Genomic DNA, 20,920 nt, shown 5'->3' with positions numbered 1-20,920 from the left:
TACGCAGATGTTAAGTCCACAGTGGAGAACCACTTGGCGCCCTTGGTCTTAGCTAACATCTCATTGATGCGGGGAAGGGGGAACTTGTCCACTACAATGTTCTTGTTGAGTTCCCTGAGGTCCACACATAGTCTCACCTTCCCGTTCGGCTTCTGCGCCACGACTAAGGGGGCCAACCATTCCGCATTATCGATGGCCTCGATGATCCCGTTGTCCTCCAACCTCTGCAGTTCCTCTTGTACTGCCTCCCTGGTGCGGAACGGGATGTTTCGCACTTTGTGGGACACTGGTCGGGCTCCTTCTTTGAGATTTATTTTGTGCGTGAACTTTGTTAGCCTCCCTATGTCGTCTCTGAAGACTTCGGGGAACTCTTCCTTCCACTGCCTTGCTCCCACTTTGGGGTCGTCCTCCATCATGAGCACTTGTATGCGGCCTCCTGGGTTCAGCTTTATTTTCAGCTTCCCTTGATCTTTCCATCCCAACACTGATGGTCCTTTTTCTGCCACGTACAGTTTTCCTTCACACGTCCTGCCCTGGAACTCGAACGTTAGAGGGCAATACCCTACCATGGGTATGGGTTCCCCTGTGAATGTCACCGGGTGGATGTCCGCGGGGCGCAGTCGGTGTGTTGTGACAGGTGCAAAGTCCTCCTCCCATATCTTCCTCTTTATGATCGTGTAGGGGGACCCTGAATCTGCGACCATGGTGACTCCTACGCCCCCTATGGTCATGGCGCACCTCGGTTTCTTGTCGACCGCGCCGTCGATCCCCAAGACCTGGTCATCTATCATCAGGATCTCTTCGTCGTCCTCTTGCCCTTCTTGCTCTTCCTCCTTGGTCATCTCCTGCGCCACGTACTTCACCTGCTGCCTTGACGTCTTCCTTCGGCACACTCTCTCATAGTGCCCCATCAGCCCGCAGTACGTGCATTTGACCCGGAACGCTGGGCACCCTTTGTCGTTGGCGGCGTGCCTTTCGCTGCCGCATCTGTAGCACCCGTTGGTGCTCCCTTGTCCCTGCGTCTGCTGTTTCGCGCCCCGGGTCATGGGCTTCTTGTGTTGTCGCGTGCTGTGCTGCTCCGTCGTCGTCTGTCTCTCGTGGCCTTTTCGGTCTTCTATCCTGCACACTGTTTGTTCAGGGTAGCGGTCCTTCTTCGCTGTCTCCGCACATCTCTTGGACATTTCTGCCTTCTTCACCATGGCTATCACCGTTTTGAGGGGTTCGTCTCCGTTAGCCCACAACTTATCTTGAATGGACGCATTCGCTGCGTGCATTACTATTTGGTCCCTAATCAACTCTTCCTGGAAGGCTCCGAACTTGCACGTTAGGGCCAGCTTCTGTAACGCCGCTACGTACTGGTCAATCGTCTCTCCTTTCTGTTGCGCTCTGTGGTAGAAGTTGTACCTGTCGACGGCTACACACACTGTCGGGCGGTAATGAGCATCCATGTCGTCGATCGCGTGTTGAAACACATTGTCATCCACCGCGGGCCGCACCACCTTCACCAGATCGTCGTAAACCCTCTGACCTGCAGGGCCCAAATGGTGTAGCAGCATCCTCTTCCTGCGCGAGCTCGAGAACTCAGCGCCACTTTCTTCTTCCAAGGCGAACAAGAAATTCAAGAAGTACGGCTTCCAATCCTCCCATGGCATATCTGGAACCCCAGCTTTCGTGAGGAAGGGTATCGGGTTCGGCAGTCCCGTCGAAGTGGCACTCATCTTCCTCCTTGCCTCCGTTCGCCGCGGTCGTGGACTCGAGCTTCTCGACCCCTGGGTGCTGTCGGGGCTCCCTGCGTCCGGGTCGTCGTCGCGGTCTGTGGTGCCGCCGCTCGCGTTTCGTCCTGTGACCCCCGCCACGATGCGTGCAACCGCCTCTCCACGTGGACTCTACCTGGGGCGGTTCCACCCTGTAGGGTTGTCGCGGTCCGGAATCGGCTCAGGAGGGGCCCGTCTGGAATGTAGCGCTCTCTCCTCTTCTCTCCGCGACACTGCCGCGCTCCTGCTGGTCAGGGGTGGTGCCTGTGGGCGTCGTTGGCTGGCAGACCACGAGACACTCACCCTGGAGGCAGCGCTGGGCCGTTTCACCTCCTCGTCGCCATTGTAATGTTGCCCCTTTCTTCCCTGTGTACAATGCCCCACCACAGATGACCAAGACAGTTGGCAAAGGTTGAGGGGTTTATTCACGAAATACACATCTCCAGCAGGAGCGCCGGCACGGAGCTCCTTCTGCTATTCGAATCGGCGCGCTAATGCGACCCTAAGATGGCCGCCGCCGGAAGTCCGGTGACGTCACGCCTAGCGTGCCGTCGACTAGACCGCAACACCACAGTATGTTTATTGAAATCTGCCAATTCTTTCTTAATATAAAGTTTTGAAATGACAATTCTTGTCGGTCATTCTTAAAAGAATGATTCAGCATATCCACGCGAGTCTATATGTAAATAGAACTAGTGAGGGCTCCAGTCTGGGAGCAACAAAGTTTGTATCTGGACTACACCGTTCCCAGTCCTAGACGTTGGCAAGCCCTATGGGATAGAATTTGAGACAAATTTGCGCGCTGACAAATCTATCACATCGCACTTTCATTATTGAATATTTACTTTCTGCACTCTAATCCCTGTAATCTGTGTATAATCAAAAGACACAATACAGGCTATATTTTAACCTTAGTCATTCTAGGGACGTTTGCAGCCATATGCCTTGCAAACGTTTCCACTCATTTCACATCAAGCAAATAAAGTTAAAAGTGGTGGTCTGTCACTTCCAGTGATCATTTCATTATGATATTTAGTATTCCTAAAAAATTGAAAGCCTACGAAGTACACAGTACTCTTGCACGTGACGTGAACTATCAGTCTGTTAGTCTGGCTCGCCGTACCTGTGACGTCACTCAAAGGCACGGTCACTATGCAGTGAATCGCGGGTTTCGGAACCTCCACCCGATTCCAAGGTTCAACTTGCGCTACAAGCGCATCCATCTTGCTTGCCCCGCGTGGTGTCCTCGTGAGGGCGGGGTTTATTGTGATAAGGCGAAGGCACGCAATGTGCCATGCTTTTCTGCAGTGTTTGGGTCCTACTCCTAACTCGTTTCAGTCACATAGAAAGAGGACATGGCTGTTTCTGAATTTGCCAGTGTTGGACGATCATTCATTTTAATACTGAATAAGGTCTTCAGAGTGGGAGGAGGATTCCTATTGAGGGTCGTAATTAAAAGAACGCAGTCGCTTTCACTTTCCTCAGTGGGCGCGATAAAACGCCTTTTGGCTGATGACGTTATAGCACATCCATTTTATACTCCTGTTCGTTAAGACTTCGGAGACTCGAGGAGGGTGGCAGAAAAGGAGTCGCCGATGAGGGAGTACAGATTGAGTGTTTTCTGCTTAATAAGGCGTATCAAGTTAGATCCAGTGCACGAACAAGTTGTGCAATGAATACAATGTTTACGTTCAAGTATTTATTCGTCTCTTTTTTCTGAAATCTTGTACTGTTTCAGTTTTGTTTCATTGCCAGTCGGTGAGCACTAACAATTTAAAAAGCCTCTAGACTTCAATAAAGAAACAATCATGTCCGTTAATAATTTACTTACTGTTTTGGTCCCGAATCATGCAAGTTCAAAGATGGCTGCTATGTTTACATAAACAAGTATGGATTGTGCCTTTGGTATTTATTTTAACTTTTTCAATTCAAGGCCAGGTGTTCCGTCGTTTCCATCTTTTCCGCTAGGGATTCCACCTTTCCCAGAGAAAAATATCGGTCGGGTCCTCTGTTCACGTAAGAACATTCTGTAAAGTTCTGGACCTGATTATTAAGTAGAACCTTCGAACCTGATTATTAAGTAGCACTTTGTAAATATGTCTTTAATCGTGTTTAACACGGCATCTCTGTCTATGTTTACTACATTTCAGTGGGTAAATAAAGTAGCTGCAGAACATAAAGTACCACGCATCAGGTGTTAGACTAACGCATTTCAGTGTGGTGGTCCCCATCACCGCACTGAAATGCTAAGTCACGCATTATAGCGCCTCCTAAGCTGTCAAGCCAGTGCTGCTGTAATGCACTATGACTGAGTGGTAGTGTGTGTTGCGCGCTATGCCCGTTAGGTTTCAGGGAAGTGCTCATGAGCTGCTCGACTTCTTAGACACTTACAATATAATCCTGAAGACTAGAGACGTTTTAATAGGTGGGGGGTGAGTCACGGGGTGAGTCCTGCAGTGTTGTATGCGTTGCTAGCAGCGGTGCGAGCGAGCGGCATTTTAAGAGGTTTTGGCTGCACTTGTGTCAGTGTATAGGCCAATGAATGGCAGCGCAGGTTCTCTTTGCTGCTCGCACCACGGCGGTGTGGATGAGGCTCAAATCGCGGACCCAGTGCTAGCCACGGCTGACTAACTGTTTTGGTGAACTTGCTCAGTATTGATTGCCATATAAGTCCCCAACCACGTCATGAGCCTGAGCCCACCAGTGACTGAGCTGAGGCCAGTCCGAGTTTGCCCCCTTGCTAGAGTGAGTAAATGTAAATGTAAATGTGCAGATATATGTAAATGTAAATGTAAATGTGCAGATATTTATATAGCGCAAATCACCAACCGGTCTCTAAGCGCTTGCTTAGGGAACCCGTCCTGGTATTCCCCTGTGAGATAACCCAGCAGGGCATCCACAAGGTGAAAGCCAGGCATCCCGCCGCGAGGGGCCATTGTGGAGATTAAGCAAGCTATTGCCCAGAGTCGCAGAGTGTGAACCCATGAATCGAGTATGCACTGGAGCGAGAATTATCGAGTCCATGGACAATTTATGGACTCAAGACCCAGCCGAGCCAGGAATTAAACCCTGGTCCCGGGCTGACCTCTGCTTCCAGGTCTGCCTACTCTAACCAGTGAGCCACACTTCTCCAGTCCAGTGTGTGGCACATGACCATGAATCACCCAGGGGTGATGGCATTTTTTTCACAGGTGCAGGCCTGGGAGTCCAAGAGGAGTTGTTACAGTCTGGCCCTACATGGGGCCCGCCTGTTGCGGCGGCGCCTTTGTTCCATTGTAGAAGTAAGTAATAGAGAAAGCTACCACCGTTAAGCTGTCTTAAGGTAAACTTGTAAAAATATGTAAAGAACCTCCCACTTGACCAACATTATTTCAATATGTAGTTGCTGTGGTAAATCCAGTTATCCTCATTGCACTTAATGCTTGTCTTCATAAACTTCTTGATTTCCGTGTAGCTCCCGACCCGCCTGCTCGGAAGGAAATAATGGCCTATTTTCTCAAAAGTGGACAGTAATCATAAATGAGGGAGCCATTCTATTACAAGAGCGGTGCAATTTTTATAAGAAAGCAAAACACTTCAGTTGGAATTCACACAACATATGTGAATACGCTCAATAACTGACAATAACCCTAGAGGTACCTATATTGGACATCTGGTCCTGCCATCGGCTATACGAAACTGACTAGATTCTACTCTACTGATTCCCCTTACAACCTCCGCTGCTTTAACTTAATGAAATTGAGTGGTCCTGATGAAGGTGGAATCAAGTTTAATAATCCACTGAAACATGCGCTGACCTGATCATTTTCCAACTGGCTCCATAACCATGGAAAACAAAGAAGGACTCTCACCATTTAGTTATTTTGTGCAAGCCATTTAAGCTGCAATTTTATGAATGTGATGTGTGAATGTGCATGATTGGGACGTGATGACTGTGAGGTTAGTTCACTTGTGATGATGGAAGGGGTTAAACTTTAACATGACAAAATGTATGTCTAATATTGCACAATTATGCTTTATCTCTACATGTTAGGAAAATTGTCTTTTTTGTTGAATTATGTATGTTATGCACTGTCTATAAGAACACAGAAAGATTTTGACTTTTAAACTATAAAAAATACAAATAGAAAAAAAATGTTTATAACTAGTACAATAAAATTATAACAGAAGATTAAAAACAAAAATTAAAAGATATGAATTAAAGAATTAAGGCTGTACTTATGCATTGTTATAACAAAGGGATAGCCCGCACGAGCTACATTTAGCCATTGAGAAAATAATTGTTGGTAAATGTGGGAGGTTCTTTACATATGTTTGCATTTTGATTTCCCTTTTTCTCCCAGACCACACAAATTACTTTTTAAGGGGTACCTTTGACCTTGTATGTTAAGGTAAACTTGTGCCATATCTGTTATTTGATTTTTAAAGACTAGCCATACTGGTGCAACTATCTTGAGGAATCGGGTGTGCGGCGCGCCAGACCACGGGCAGTCGGACGCTCAGCTATAATTAATTATTTTTATTTTGATACTATAAGTTGTCAGTGAGTGTGTATTCAAAATACCACAGCCTGCAGGGATGTGACCTAGACTGTCTGCCGGAGTGTCCGCGATTCAGCTGACTATAATTATGAAGCTTAGCGCAACGAGGCAGCTGAAATCTGTGTCAGTGCATCTCACATCGTAGAAGCTTGGACCCCGGTCCCTCGTGGAACAGAGAGACTTCCCTGTCCACTGATGCTCCTTTGCATCGATTCATTGCCAGCAAAAAGCCTGGGGCCCTGTTAGTGTACTAAGGCTGGTGAAAGCTGGCATAACTAATTGTTTTTCTGCTGGTGTTTTGAGCTCCCAGTCTTTTTGTGCCCTTGGAACACTGGCCTGTTCACTAACGGATGTCCGAGGCTGTGGCAGCATGTCCCCTGTTCAACTTCCTCCCTGCCCGGGCCCCCTGGAATTCCTGTCGCCTGGCAGCTGGTGGTGATCTTCAAATACCTGGGCAGGCAGGCCTCTCTCCAAACTGCTGCACAGTGCAGCCAATAGCCACAAGTTCTGAGAGCTCCTCTCACGGCCCAGCGTGCCTCCTGATTCGAGACAGCCCGACTTCAACAGCAGCTGAGTGAATGCATGCAGCCAGCTGATCTAGTAAGTGTGTGACACCTGCCTTATTTTTAATTTTTCCCCGACCCTGCTACGTACCTAATACATCAAGAATGAAAAATATTGTATATTAAAATAGGTTCGGCATCATTTGGACCACGGTTGTAAAATAACCTTGGCACCAAAATATTTTTCACTGGCACACAATTATTTTGCCTTCCAATTAATAACTGCACATAAACAGATGAAGAATCACCTGTGCAAATGGCAATTGTGCCCAGAGCACACAAATCCGCACGTTCCATTGAGAAAAGATAAATTTGGTAGTAAGTGGCTGAGAACCGTGTTCTTTTTACATCTAATGAACCACTTACTCAAGGGTTTCAGTAACCCAGTTAATGCAATAATCAACAAGCCATTGGTGTCAAGAGCCTAAAAATAGGATGTTCTGATGGCTTAAAACATGCACCATAACTAGGCATATCATTTATTGCTTGTATAACAATATGACATTCTCTCTGGCGATGTCTGAATGCGCTTTACTTTGTTAACATATACAAAATGGTTTACAACTTGCCCCTATCTCATGTAGATTACTTTTAGTAACTCCTCGGGTCGACCAAGGAAACTTTACATTGGTGCAAAAATACACAGCACAAATGCTTATGAATTGCACCATTTGTGCTGCATATGTAATACTGAAATAGGCAAACAGATTTAGCTCCATCAATCGATATCACAGAAACAGCTTTGCACCACGGCATGCGTGGTAAAAATTAATGGTGAAACCATATGTTAGAAATGAGGGTCTCTAGTTGGCAGAGGTAGGTACCTTTGTCCAAATAGGGACCCTTGCTTCTAGTCAGGGTAAGGGGGATACACACTCTAGATAACCCCTGCTCCCCCCCTTGGTAGCTTGGCATGAGCAGCCAGGCTTATCCAAAAGGCAATGTGTAAAGTATTTGTACCAACACTCACAGTAACCCAGTGAAACACCACAAAAGGACACCACACCAGTTTAGAAAAATAAAGTATCTTTATCTAAACTAAACAAGACAAAAATCCAACATACACAGTTAAAAATATGACTTTTAAAAAGGTTTCAAGAACTTGTACCAAAGAAAACTATGGATTCGTGACTTTTCACCAAAGTACCTGTAGATGCGTCAAAGTTCACCAAGCCAATCAGCCGCAGCATCACAAGACAAAGAGATGCAACACTCCTGAGACCCTGAGGAGGCGATGCAACAGTCCCGCTGCACGCAGAGGAAGGGTTGCGTTGATTCCGGTCTGTATGGGGAGTGATGCGTCGATTCTTCGTGCCGGTTCCCGTCCGCAGGTGATGCGTCGGGAAAGCGTGTCGCACAGGTACGATGCGTGGATCTTCGGGATGCGTCAGCGATCGATGCGGTGGCAGTGCAAGGCGCTGCGTTGATCTTCTTCAGCCGCGATCCCTCAATGCATCGATTCTTGCAGCGACGACAGGCGCTGTGACGGTTTTCGCAGTGGCGCAACGATGCGTCGAAATCCTCCTTGCGCTGTGAAGATGCGTTGTAAAAACAGCCGTAAGAAGAGCGATGCTTCGATTTCTGTAGTCCTTTCAGTTTCTCTCTTCCAGCTCCCAAACAGCAGTAGCAACCTCCAGAGGCCCAAAACTGGCACAGGCACCTCAAGGCAGGTCAGAACCCACAACAGCAGAGTTCAGGGGAGCTGAGGGTGAAGTCTTTGTGTCCCTGAGACTTCTTAACAGGCGGCCAGCTCACTTCAGGCCCTTGGAGATCTCCTTCAAGCAGGAGACACAGCACACATCAAAGTCCTTCTCTTTTCCTTGGCAGAAACTGCAACTGCAGGCCCACCCCAGACGCACATCAAAGGCAGTACTTCTCCTCAGTCTCTCCAGCTCTTTTTCTTGGCAAAGGTTCCTCTTGAATTCCAGGAATGATATAAAGTCTGGGGTTTTGGGTCTGATACTTATACCACAAAATGTCTTTGTTCTCTTTGTGCAAGGGGCTCTGAGCCCAGTTCAAACCAGTTCTGGGGCCACACTGCACGTGCACTACAACTTCCTTTGTTAGTGTGGGCCTTGGTCCCAGACACACCACAGGGGGCAGAGCCAGCATTGTGAAAGGCAGGCACAGCCCTATTCAGGTACAGGTGCTACTCCTCCCACCACTCCAAATGCAGATCAGGCCTATTCAGCCTAGTGCTGACTCATCCAGGCTCCTGGAGCCACTGCAACTCCCCAGCCCCTGTCACTCCAAAACCAGACAGTCCATCTACAAACAGGCAGAGGCACACAGGAAGGTTGAATAAGAAAATAGCCACTTTCTAAAAGTTGTATTTTCAAACACACAATTTAAAAACAATCTTTTCTAAAATATGTTATTTAATTCTGAGTTCAGGGGTACCAAACTCAATTTTTCCATCTTATCCCTATGGGAAAATATGCTTGTAAAATGTTACAAAGCAGTCCCCATTCCGTCCTATAGGCAAGGTAGCCTTTCAATAGTGAAAAACGAAATTGGCAGTATTTCAGTATCAGAACATGTTACACACACCAGTACATGTCCTACCTTTCACATAAACTGCACCAGTGGCGGCTCGCTGAGGGAGTGGTGTGGGGCGGGGAGGGGCAGGGTGGGGGGTAGTAAACTCCAGCATACAGAGATACGGAGTTGAGTAAATAAATAAATATATAAAACAATTTACATTCCCCGAGCTGCATCGCCAACTCAGCGATGCAGCATACGCAATGTATATTGTTTTATATATTTATTTATTTACTTACCTCCGTATGCCGGAGTTTACTACCCTCCACCCTGCCCCTCCCCAGCCTCACCGCCCCGCACCACTCCCTCGGCGAGCCGGCACTGCACTGCACCCTGTCGTAAATTGGCTGCGATTAAATTAGCGTTAGCAGAATCCATCTGGTATTTACAGGCTATCCTGTACATTTTGTGGAATCCATTTTGTATTTCTGGCAGCCATTTTGTCTTCCCTTGTGCTCTGTTTAAAGGACTGGCTATACTTAGACTCTGCTACCCTGCACATGCGCAGGAATATCTAACTGTCCATGCATCTGTTTTTAGTCTGTAACTATCAGGTTGTTTCTACCAGAGTCAGCAACTGCTAGCTCCTCCTATACTATTTACGGTGCATTTCTGTATGACCATCTATGTATGTAACTCTTCTCATGTATGCTTGCATCGTCCTTTTCCTGAGCCCCTGTGTGGGTATAAAAGACCCATGGTTCTTCTACTCTGGGTGCTACCTTCATTCAGCACCACAGGGTGCTGGGTGAATGTGGTTCCACCTCCTGAGGTTTAATAAACTATGTATTTTCTATTTCAGTTTCTGTGCCAACTTCTTTCTAATAGTCTGAGGACTCTGTGCAGAGAAGGGCGAACCCCTTGCACTGGTAGGCCTAGCTGAGGTCTATTTTCTACAATTGGCGCCTCAACTTGGGGCTCATCGGTGACTCGGATGCCCAAAGGATTGGTCGCGACGAAGGATTGGAATCTCGCTCTGGACGTGATCACTGCCCGATAAGACCAGAGTCTTGGCATCCACTGCGACTTTTCCTTTCTTTCTGATCTGACCATCCAGGTGGCACCGGTCCTCGACTGAGATCTCTTCTGTTGATTCACCGTGCAGTGACCATTTGGTCGATTTTAGAACTTGGCAGGATGAATCTGAACACCAAGTGATTGGTAAGTGTCTGCGGCGCTTGCTGTTGGTTTTGATGCCTGTGATTGGTAAGGTAGTTTAGTAACGCTTACTGTGGCTTTGAGTATGGTATATTTTGTGTTGGCCAACTTGGTTTGTTTTGACATATGTGACTTGCAATTCACATAGGCAGGTAATGAGGAGAATTTTCTCTAACTGAATTGATTTGAACGGCACATCGTACTAAAGGTACCTTAAGTGCTACTTTGATTATAATATTGCATATTCTGCACTATTGTTGGCATATCTGTCTTTAGCACACTTCAAAAGATGTGTTGCTTTTGGAATGGTACCGAAATGAGACTTGATGAAGCACAACTGGCCCCCCCCCCCGGAGGGGACGCCTAATAGGGATATGTATATTAAGTATGGTCTTTCTTCTATAATGTACAGCGCATTATGGAATAAAAATACTTGTAAGTGGTGACTAGTACCCCGAGGAACTAAATATGTACATAAAAGGATCCTGGTCTGTGCACTTAGTAACATTCATAAGTGATGAGATGCAGAGCGTTTTTATTTTTTGGTGTTCTGCCAGCCAAATCTGGTGAATATGACTTGCAACTAGTATTTACAAATGGTTTGGTTTAAGTACAGTCTGTGGGCTGTCTTTTGTTTCTGTCTTAAGTGTTGATCTGTGGGTTAAATGTGTGTTTACATGTTATGGTGTGGTAAATTGTGTTTTGGATGTTGCTAGCACTGGAAAAAGCATGTGATTGAATGACTGTGAATATGTGAAAGAATTCTGAGAACTGAAATTGTTAAGGAGTAAATTTAATTTGGTCTCATCACCATCAATAAGTCGCAAAAGGAAATTGAGAGGGGTGTAGCAAGAGAAAGAGCAACCCCTGTGATTTGATGACACCCTTAATGTACAAAAGTATTAATGAAGAGTAATTAGGGACCCGTTAAAAGTTTAGCTTGAAAAAATTGTGGGTATTTCGAATTTGCAAATTGTTCCTATGCAGCTTTGTGTTCTTGGTGGTTCAGTGAGCCAATGTGCTGGGTCCACAGGGTTGTAGGTTCTAATTTAAGCTGAACCTGCTAATCTGAGAATTGAACCTAAATTTATGACCCTTGAAAAGAAATTGTATATTAAAATAAATGTTTCCATAGGGCAAATTATTGCAGTTTAGATAACATTAGGAAGGCTTTTTGTCTTTGACAGCTTCAGGGCTGTGCAAGGCAGATTTTGACCTTGCAGCTTGTAAGGTGGGGGCTAAAAATAGAGGGGTGAACCAGGAGGTGAAATCACTGCTTAGAAAGCTTCACTGACATGAAAATGTGTAATGCTTGCAGCAGGACAGCCTTGGAGAAAGGTGGGGGCTAGGAGCACTCGCTGTGGCCCGGTTCTGCGCTGAGGTTTAGCTTCTCTGATGAGACAGGGCAGCTGAGGAACGAAACCCAAGGAGCCTTCCTCGGCCCTATTTTGTGCAAAGACCAGTTAGACTTTCCATAGAAAACTGTTTTTATTTGTTTTAAAAACTGTTGCATTAATCCTACACAAAAAGTAAAATGATGCTCTTGCTTGAAATTTTAAGGGCTATATGCCTATATAAAAACGATTTTCCAATTGAGAATTAATTTTCTCAGTGGAAATTGTGGCGCAAAATTAACATGGATTATCGGATAAGAGTTTTACCTTTAGAAAGTTAAAATTAAGATGACCTGTGTAAAGAGAAAAACGAAATTGTGTGTTTTACAATAGACTAAATTCAGATACAAAATGTCACAGCATTTATCTTTTGTATAGGGTATTCAAAGGCATTCACATTATACAGCACGACAGAATTGTGTTGGCTTGAAGGGTTGATTTGCAAGGCGTGTGAATTTCGACACCTTTACGTGTTAAACAGCTGTGTCAACAAGACCATTTCTATCTCGGACTCCGGCTACAGAGAATAGTTGAAGTCAAAAACACGGAGTAAAATTCTGCATTTCAGACTGCTGTTTCCAAAGTTAGAAATGTAGTTTCATTATTTTTGCAGATTGACAGTAGGGATTTCTTTTCTTAATGCCTTTTTTTTAAAATAAGGATAAGAGTGGTTTTTGATGTTCAATAATAATGGCTGTCCTTCATTTAAAAGTGGCGCAGACTTAAGATGTTTCAAGATAAGCTTCTGTGCTTAGGGCTAAGAATTAATGTGTTTCAATATAATAGGCAAGGGATGCAGCTCGCTTTTCATATGTAGACTCATCAAAATGATTAGATTTATTAACAAAAAAAATAAATTTTGATTATATAAAAAAAAATGTTATTTCAAATAGGTGCAAAAACAAATTCGTTTTTTACTATTTATAATGCCTAATAATGATACTGTGACCTCCTAGCATCCAAATTGCATTTAAGCCGTGCTATACAGCAATAGGGGGTCAATTACATGTGAAAATGTCACTTTACCCAGGCGTACAAAACTCATTTTTATAAGGGTATACATTATACATTTTTGATGCCACATCTCTGGGATATGTAGAGGACATTCTGGGGATGACTATTATGCAAAAACATTGTAGGATGTTAATTTTTAAGTGCCCTGAAAATCAAAGTCGAAATTGAGTAAAAATTCACTATTTAAATGAGTTTTCTCCAGTCAGATCAGTTTTTAAACTGCCTTACGCCCCAGTAAATGCACATATGTAAGCATAGACCATCTATACTGCTAGACAAACGCTTGGCACACTGCTTATACATATCAATGCACAAAAATTGGCAGAAGTTATTAAGCTTACCTCTGAAATTGCTGGTAGACACACAGAGTGGGTTTTGCTGCTCTGTCTTCGGTCTTTAGGGTCACTTTGACTTGGAAGCACCACATGAAAACCTTGCATGCATGCTGGGGAACAGCTGCATAGGTTATAGGTCAAAGTCCTACATTTAGAAGCCTGTAGGGCTCAGCACAACGTTGCTTTGACATTTCGACATTTGAAAGACGAAATGGCAGGGGAAGAAAGAGGTTTTTGCTTACCCTTTTTTTTTTTTTTTGGTAAAAGCAAGTTTTTGTGTGCACTCCATGAACATAGTATATGTGACCTCTCTTTAAAAGACAATGGCTCTGCCATATATATATAGTATAAATGTTTTTAGGGTTGAATTCAGGAAGCAATGGGATTCAGTTTGACTTCATGCGGCCTCATGTTGCACTAGTACATTTGCTAAAGGAATATGTTCTTTGGCTAGCTGAAATGTGCTATTTCGCTCCTCAGAGTTTGTTTATGCCCAGTTGCTACAAATTGGGGTTGATAGTGTTGACAGAATGAAACCTGGTACAGGTTTCTTACTGTCAAAACTGGGGAGTGGAGGCTAGCTCCTCTACAAATTAAGGGTAGGCAAATTTATGTGTTCTCTCTCTTTTTCTTACTTTTTTTTGAGCCTGTCTAAACTGTCTGTGAAATAACCATGAGACATTAAATTGGCTATTCAGTAATACTGTTTTAAACATTATTAGCATTAATAAAACGAATAAATATATTTTGCTATGTTACTACCCATCCTCTCTGATGGAATTATGAGAGGATGAGTAGTCTAGGTTGCTGCTTCCTTATTTGATCTTTAAGGGGAACTAGCTGTGGGTAGTTTTTGTTTAAAAATTCTCAGGTGACAACACCACTATTGTTTGTTATTCTCATGCTACATACAGTTTTGCAAGGGCATTGCTAGTTTTATTAGCTAGTCTGTGTAAATAAACTGACAGTCCTTACTAGAACTAATGTTGCATAGTTTGGATTGTGAAAATGTAGAATGCAGGGAAGAGGTCTATGTGATCCTTAGCAAACATTTTTGAGGAAAATATTGTTTTACAGGAGTCTGTTAGTCACAAGATGTTCCGCTGGAGAACATGTACCCATTATGTTGAAGTTTTTTAGTTCTGTATGTAATAGGAATCCCTGTTAAATTAGCAGTGTTAGATTTTCCTGTTGCTCCTATAACATGAGAGCATGGTCCTGAGTATACAATATAGGTGCTTTAATTAAGAAAAATCATTTTAGAAGTGTCTGCAGTCCTGTACAAATAATGCAATGTTTAGGAGTAAAACGTGTATAACATTTCCTTTTTCTTGAGGGTCTTTAGAAATGAACACAGACTTCCTTGACTGCTTGGCATTGGGTGACGTATTACTCTTGTCAGTTCACTAAAGAGTTTTTATACTTGCCAATAGGTCCAGACTGTTGTTTTATTTACTCTCACATATATGAAAGTGGTTCCAGGGTGCCTTGTTAATATATGGGGCGTCCCTGGACTAGGAAGTATTCTGAGACTATCCTCTCTGTTGATAGATTATTTTTGTGCCTTGTCTAAAGACCTTTTGTTCTGTCCACCAATAGATATTTGCTGCTTTACAACCATTGCCAGAGGGGCGCGGACATCAGATCCAGCTTGAGGAGTCAGCACCAGTCCAGCTTGAAGTCAAAGTGAAGGTAACCTGCACAGGCACTGCTGGCAACCAGGACCTCAGTGAAGGTAGAAGGCCGGAAGCATTGTGATGAGCGTACCCCTGCTACTATCTTGGGCGAAAGACGGGGTCACAAATCAGAAAGGAGAAATCGTGGATCAAGCTTTTGATGCCCAGCTGAGAGTCACAGACCGACCAGGAAGGGAAGAAGGTTTTTGCTTGAGGTAACCCCCTTTGAAACAAGGGTTGCTTCAGAGATCCTAGCATCAGGCCTCTGAATCCTGGTCCCAAAGTGGCTGTAAAGGAGATACCTGGGCACACTGAATGCAATCCATGGCCCCAACGAAAGAGCAGTATGCCAGCAGAGCAATACAGGAGTTAGGGAAGGACTTGAGTTCAGGGTACAGGTGCTGTGTCTCTGGTGCCTGTTAGATTGAAATGAAGAAAACTGGTGCACTGCCTGAGACACTGGACAGGATCGCTGAGCGCATTTGCCCTGGTGGGTGATTGCCCTATCCTGAAAGAAGAAACTTTTCCCTTGAAACTAGGCCATGATTCCTGAGTTGCGAGTTGTGCAGCTCCACCGTGGGAACAACAAGAGCCTGCCTGTGAGGCTCAAACGGACACAGGGAGAAGACTCCCCTCTGGTTGGTTGTACAGCGGCTTTAATTTCCCAAGGACTTCTTTTTCTTTTTGTTGAAAATGTACCCCATTGATCGTCCCATTTTTGAGGAGGAGCAACCCTTTGCAGCTCTTCGTCCAAATTCTCATGGTCCTCCTGGTCCCCTGGATCCAGGATCATTTTTGTAAATAATATGTCTGACTGCTTTAATGTTTGTATTGGGTATAATGATAGATACTCTAGCCCTCATAAAGGAAACACTGGAAAAGTCTAGCGAAAATGTTTTTATTAGATATGTACTGTTGGATACTTTGATATTGAAATTGATGGTAACTGAAATGCATGGGAACCTTGAAAATGTTTTTACTGGATGGTTCTAGGATTTGCTAAGGACTAGAAAGCTAATAATTCTGTTTCTGATAATAGTAATTACTCTCTCCTGCTATCTGTATGACCCAATTCTCTGTTCCCTTTGTACTTCTGTTTATACCTCATACATACCCGCTTAACAATATTTAGAATGAGAAATGCCCACCTAGCAATGAATTAGGAAATTTATGAAAAGAAAAAAAAATTTTATTAAAAATTAATATGCATATTTTTCATTTTTCCTACTGGATTATGGGAGATGTCTTCAGCTAACGCTAAAAGGGTCGTCTGTCGTAAATTGGCTGCGATTAAATTAGCGTTAGCAGAATCCATCTGGTATTTACAGGCTATCCTGTACATTTTGTGGAATCCATTTTGTATTTCTGGCAGCCATTTTGTCTTCTCTTGTGCTCTGTTTAAAGGACTGGCTATACTTAGACTCTGCTACCCTGCACATGCGCAGGAATATCTAACTGTCCATGCATCTGTTTTTAGTCTGTAACTATCAGGTTGTTTCTACCAGAGTCAGCAACTGCTAGCTCCTCCTATACTATTTACGGTGCATTTCTGTATGACCATCTATGTATGTAACTCTTCTCATGTATGCTTGCATCGTCCTTTTCCTGAGCCCCTGTGTGGGTATAAAAGACCCATGGTTCTTCTACTCTGGGTGCTACCTTCATTCAGCACCACAGGGTGCTGGGTGAATGTGGTTCCACCTCCTGAGGTTTAATAAACTATGTATTTTCTATTTCAGTTTCTGTGCCAACTTCTTTCTCATAGTCTGAGGACTCTGTGCAGAGAAGGGCGAACCCCTTGCACTGGTAGGCCTAGCTGAGGTCTATTTTCTACAACCCTTCCCAGGGGGGTACCTTGGGCCTACCATAGGGGTGTCCTATGTGTAAGAAAAGAGAAGGGTAAGGCCTGGCAAGTGGGTCACTGGCCAGGTCGACATGGCAGTTAACAAACTGCGCGCAGGCAATGCGGTGGCAGGCCTGAGACATATTTTCAAGGCTACTCATGTGGGTGGCACAATCAGTGCTGCAAGCCCACTAGTAGCATTTGATTTACCCGCCCTGGCACACTTAGTGCACTTTACTAGGGACCTACTGGTAAAACAGATATGCCAATCAGGGAGAACCAATCACAATATCAATATACACAGGAAGCACTTGTACTTTGACACTGATCAGCAGTGGCAAAGTGCCCAAAGCATATAAGCCAGTAAAAACGAAATCCAGCACAGCATCAAAAACACAGGAAGTAGAGGCAAAAAGTCAGGGAAATCCACGCCAAGGATGCAGGTCTTAACACTATGGATGGCACAACTGTTGCTTATAAATCGTTTTAGGAGTGTTTTAGGTATTTTAACTACTTGCAGCAGTTAACAGTAGTGGTGTTTCTCTGACTTTACAAGGGCACTAGGTTAGTGCCCTTCCATTTCTGGTGCTTTGCAGCAGTTAACTTAGTTTCGGAATCAAGCCTTGCTCGTGCTGAAAATTACAACTGAAGCCACGAAATTGGGTTGCGGATGTTACTGCATCAACGGGTTAGAGAGCCGATGTGGATTGACTGGTCTTTGTGAAATATGTCTGGTGATCGGATAAGTGAAGAAGGCTGTGCATGAATACATGGCATACTGATTGATGAATCCAAGTGTGTACCAGTTCTGAATCCTGAGGAGACCCGTGAAAAAAAGTCACAAGTTCGAAACACATTGACCACTTCGCAACCTACAAGCAAATAAATAAGGCATTTCAATCAGGGAAATAATAACGAATTGGATATATTTATCCTCTGGTTATAAGAGCAGTGCATTGTTAGGTTTTGTAGTCCATTAGTTTAGGAACAGACAAGTAAATAAAATTGATGTTAACCTATGAGTTCCTGTTTGGGCAAGAATATTTCAGAACTGTGAATGTCTTTGTACTTTCATAATTGATTTTTATGTCTATTCTTTTGTGTAATAGTCATTGTATATGTATGTTGGGTGGGTGTTTGTGAATTGTTCCATATAGGAAGGGTAGTCGGCCCATGGGTAGGTAGCCTATTAGCTACTACCTTACACTTCTTTAACGCCCCCAAATTCAATTTTTAGACGGCCCCCTGACACCAGGAACTCAGATTCATCTACCTAGGAGCAGAAGAAGGACAAAGAAGAGCCAACAATGCAAGTACTGTGTACCAGCACCGAAACTGGCGCCACACTCTGCCTGACTGCTGCTGTCCCAACAATTGCAAGAACCGACTTGTCCTGATGCTGAATAGCCTCCCCAAACCCTTGGAGGACTGTCCAGTACATTGCAACCAAGCAGCATCTTAAGTCCAGAAGAAGAACCCTGTAAACTGTTTGGAAGTATTTCTATGCAGTGAATGTTTCTCCCATAGGATAACATTATTGTATTCGAGGCTCATACCTCAAAACTATTATTTGACTGTATTTTTCTAATACTACAAAAATCTATAAGTCTGAAAGTATTGGCATGATTCCAATGATCTTGGTGTCTAAAATAATATAAAAATCTGTATTATATTTCTAAATTGGTCTCGAGATTCTTCTTGAGTTTGTCTCATTTTTAGACTCCGTGTATACAACAAATGCTTAACACTACCTTCTGATAAGCCTAAGCTGCTCAGCCAAACTACCACAAATAGAGCACTTGGGATCATTAATTTAAGCCCTCTAAATCAATAAGGGTAATCTGTACTTTTGCATGGTGTGCCTTTACATTGGCACTACACACATAACGAGACAGCTTCCTGCACAATGTTTTTAAATACACGTAATAATATTCAGATCTACATCCGGAGTGTCAGCCACTTTCCTTAACTGTGATTGTCTAGCATACACCACCTTGAGACCATTATGAACCTCTTTCTCAAAGCTTTCCTGAGTTGGACTTGCGCATACTCTGCTGGTACAGGAAACCATTGCGAAGACCTCAGATGAATAATGTCATCTAGGTTAGATGAAAGTAAGCTTGCGTTGTTCTCAGGGAAGAAGGCAGAAGGATCAATTTCTAGCTTTCTTTTACAGTTCCTCTAGCTGTAGATAAAACGTCTCTGAGATGAATCCGACTGATTGGAGTGATCCGAATCGACATCGGAATCATCCACTTTCACAGGTGATGCTATAACAGGTGTGCCTAGTAGAGGTTTAACAACATTATATCCTTGTAGGAAATCACTACGACGTATAATCAACTGCACCCTTGAAACAGGTACATTCCCTGACGACAGGAAACGCGCAAAAGTCAAACCCCTCCTTAAGAAGCCCTCTGCAGACCTGACGGACCTCAAGAACTATAGGCCCATCTCTCTCCTCCCCTTTTCTGCCAAAGTCACTGAGAAGATGATAAACAAGCAGCTCACAAAATTAATAGAATCCAACTCGATCCTCGACACTTCTCAATCTGGATTTCGCAGCAACCACATAACTGAGACCACGCTCCTAGTCGCCAGGGATCACATCAACACTCTCCTCGACCAAGGCCACATGGCAGTCCTCATTCTGCTAGACCTCTCAGCAGCCTTCAACACCATCTCCCATCACACACTAGCAGCCACACTCCAAGACGCCGGCATACAGGGAACTGCCCTAGACTGGATCCACACCTTCCTTGCTGGCAGAACTCAAAGAATCAGAGTCCTGCCCTTCCACAGAGATCAGATGTGGAGTACCCCAAGGATCCTCACCAAGCCCCACGCTCTTCAACATCTACATGGTCCCACTTGCAACCATCATCAGAAAACACGGACTCAGCATAGTATCCTACACTTACAACACCCAGCTCATCCTCTCCCTCATCAAGGAACCTGACATCACCAGACACAGTTTCCAGGAAGGAATAAAGGATGTTGCATCCTGGATTAGCAGCAGCTGCCTGAAGCTCAACTCGGAGAAAACAGAAGTCCTCGTACTTGGATCCACCCCCCTCCGCTTGGGACGACACCTGGTGGCCCCCTGCCCTCAGCAACCCCCCCACATCCACAGACGATGCCCGCAACCTCGGCATCATACTCGACTCCTCCCTCACCATGAGTCGACAGATCAACGCAGTATCCTTCATGTGCTTCAACATCTGCCGCATATTCCGCAAGACCTTCAAATGGATCCCTCCCGAATCCAGAAAGACCATCAGCCACGCACTCATAACCAGCAGACTGGACTATGGAAATGCCCTCTACGTTGCAACAAATCTCTACTCCACAAACTCCAGACCATCCAGAACGCCGCAGCCAGAATCATCGTCGGCATCCCACATCAAGACCACATCACCAAGCACCTACCAGACTTCCACTGGCTCCCTGTCGAAAAAAAGTGACTTTCAAGCTGCTCACACACGCCTACAAAGCCCTCCACAACACCAGACCCCAATACCTCAAGAAAAGATTCTCCTTCTACGCCCCCAAGAGACACCTCCGCTCCACCGACCTTTCACTGGCCGAAATCCCCTGCATCGGCAGAGCCAGAACAGAAGGAAGATTCTTCTCCTACATTGCAGCCAAGACCAGGAACGACCACCCCCTCAGCATCAGACGAACCCCCACACTGCAAGCATTCAGGAAGAGCCTCAAGACCTGGCTCTTCGAATGAGCTGGAGCTGCCCGAATTCCCCCTCCCCCAGTGCCTTGAGACCCCACGGGTGAGTAGAGAGCTTCACGAATCTCTGATTGATTGATTGATTTGTAGAAGACCTTTGCTAACCAAGAGCGCTCCTTAGTACATGAAAAATGCAAAGCTGTTGCGATAAATGGTGTAAAAGATCTAGTAACATTGTCATTGAATAGCATGCCAACTGCTCTAGCAAGTTCAAACTGCACACCAGCTAGAGTGGAAAAAGTGATCATGGCTGGTGGAAGAAATAGGGCACCAGGCCCTAACGACGTTACGCAAGCTATATACACTTTTGACCATGGGCATAGTGGTTAAAACTATTTTTGAAGCGACACCAAGTCGCC

The 20,920-nt window shown here is 44.6% G+C and overlaps 1 protein-coding gene and 1 long non-coding RNA gene across 2 annotated transcripts in view; one reads left to right on the top strand and one right to left on the bottom strand.

The window, feature by feature from the left end:
• RMP64 (ribonuclease MRP subunit p64) overlaps positions 1-3,073 on the bottom strand; it is a 112,099-nt gene extending 109,026 nt beyond the window's left edge. The window contains exon 1 of the mRNA XM_085622101.1: positions 2,878-3,073. Within this exon, the coding sequence (XP_085478227.1) occupies positions 2,878-2,977 (100 nt within the window). The 5' untranslated portion in view covers positions 2,978-3,073. The remainder of the gene's footprint in view (positions 1-2,877) is intronic.
• A 6,667-nt stretch (positions 3,074-9,740) lies between these two features.
• On the top strand, positions 9,741-16,714 carry LOC146802550 (uncharacterized). The gene is made up of 2 exons (XR_014967771.1): positions 9,741-11,788; positions 11,896-16,714. It is a non-coding gene; the product is annotated as an uncharacterized LOC146802550 (long non-coding RNA).
• The last annotated feature ends 4,206 nt before the right edge of the window (positions 16,715-20,920 follow it).

The sequence above is a fragment of the Triturus cristatus genome, chromosome 8, assembly GCF_964204655.1.
Source record: "Triturus cristatus chromosome 8, aTriCri1.1, whole genome shotgun sequence".
Lineage (NCBI taxonomy): Eukaryota > Metazoa > Chordata > Amphibia > Caudata > Salamandridae > Triturus > Triturus cristatus.
The sequence above is the reverse complement of the archived record's forward strand: the minus strand, read 5'-3'. Positions and strand labels throughout refer to the sequence as shown.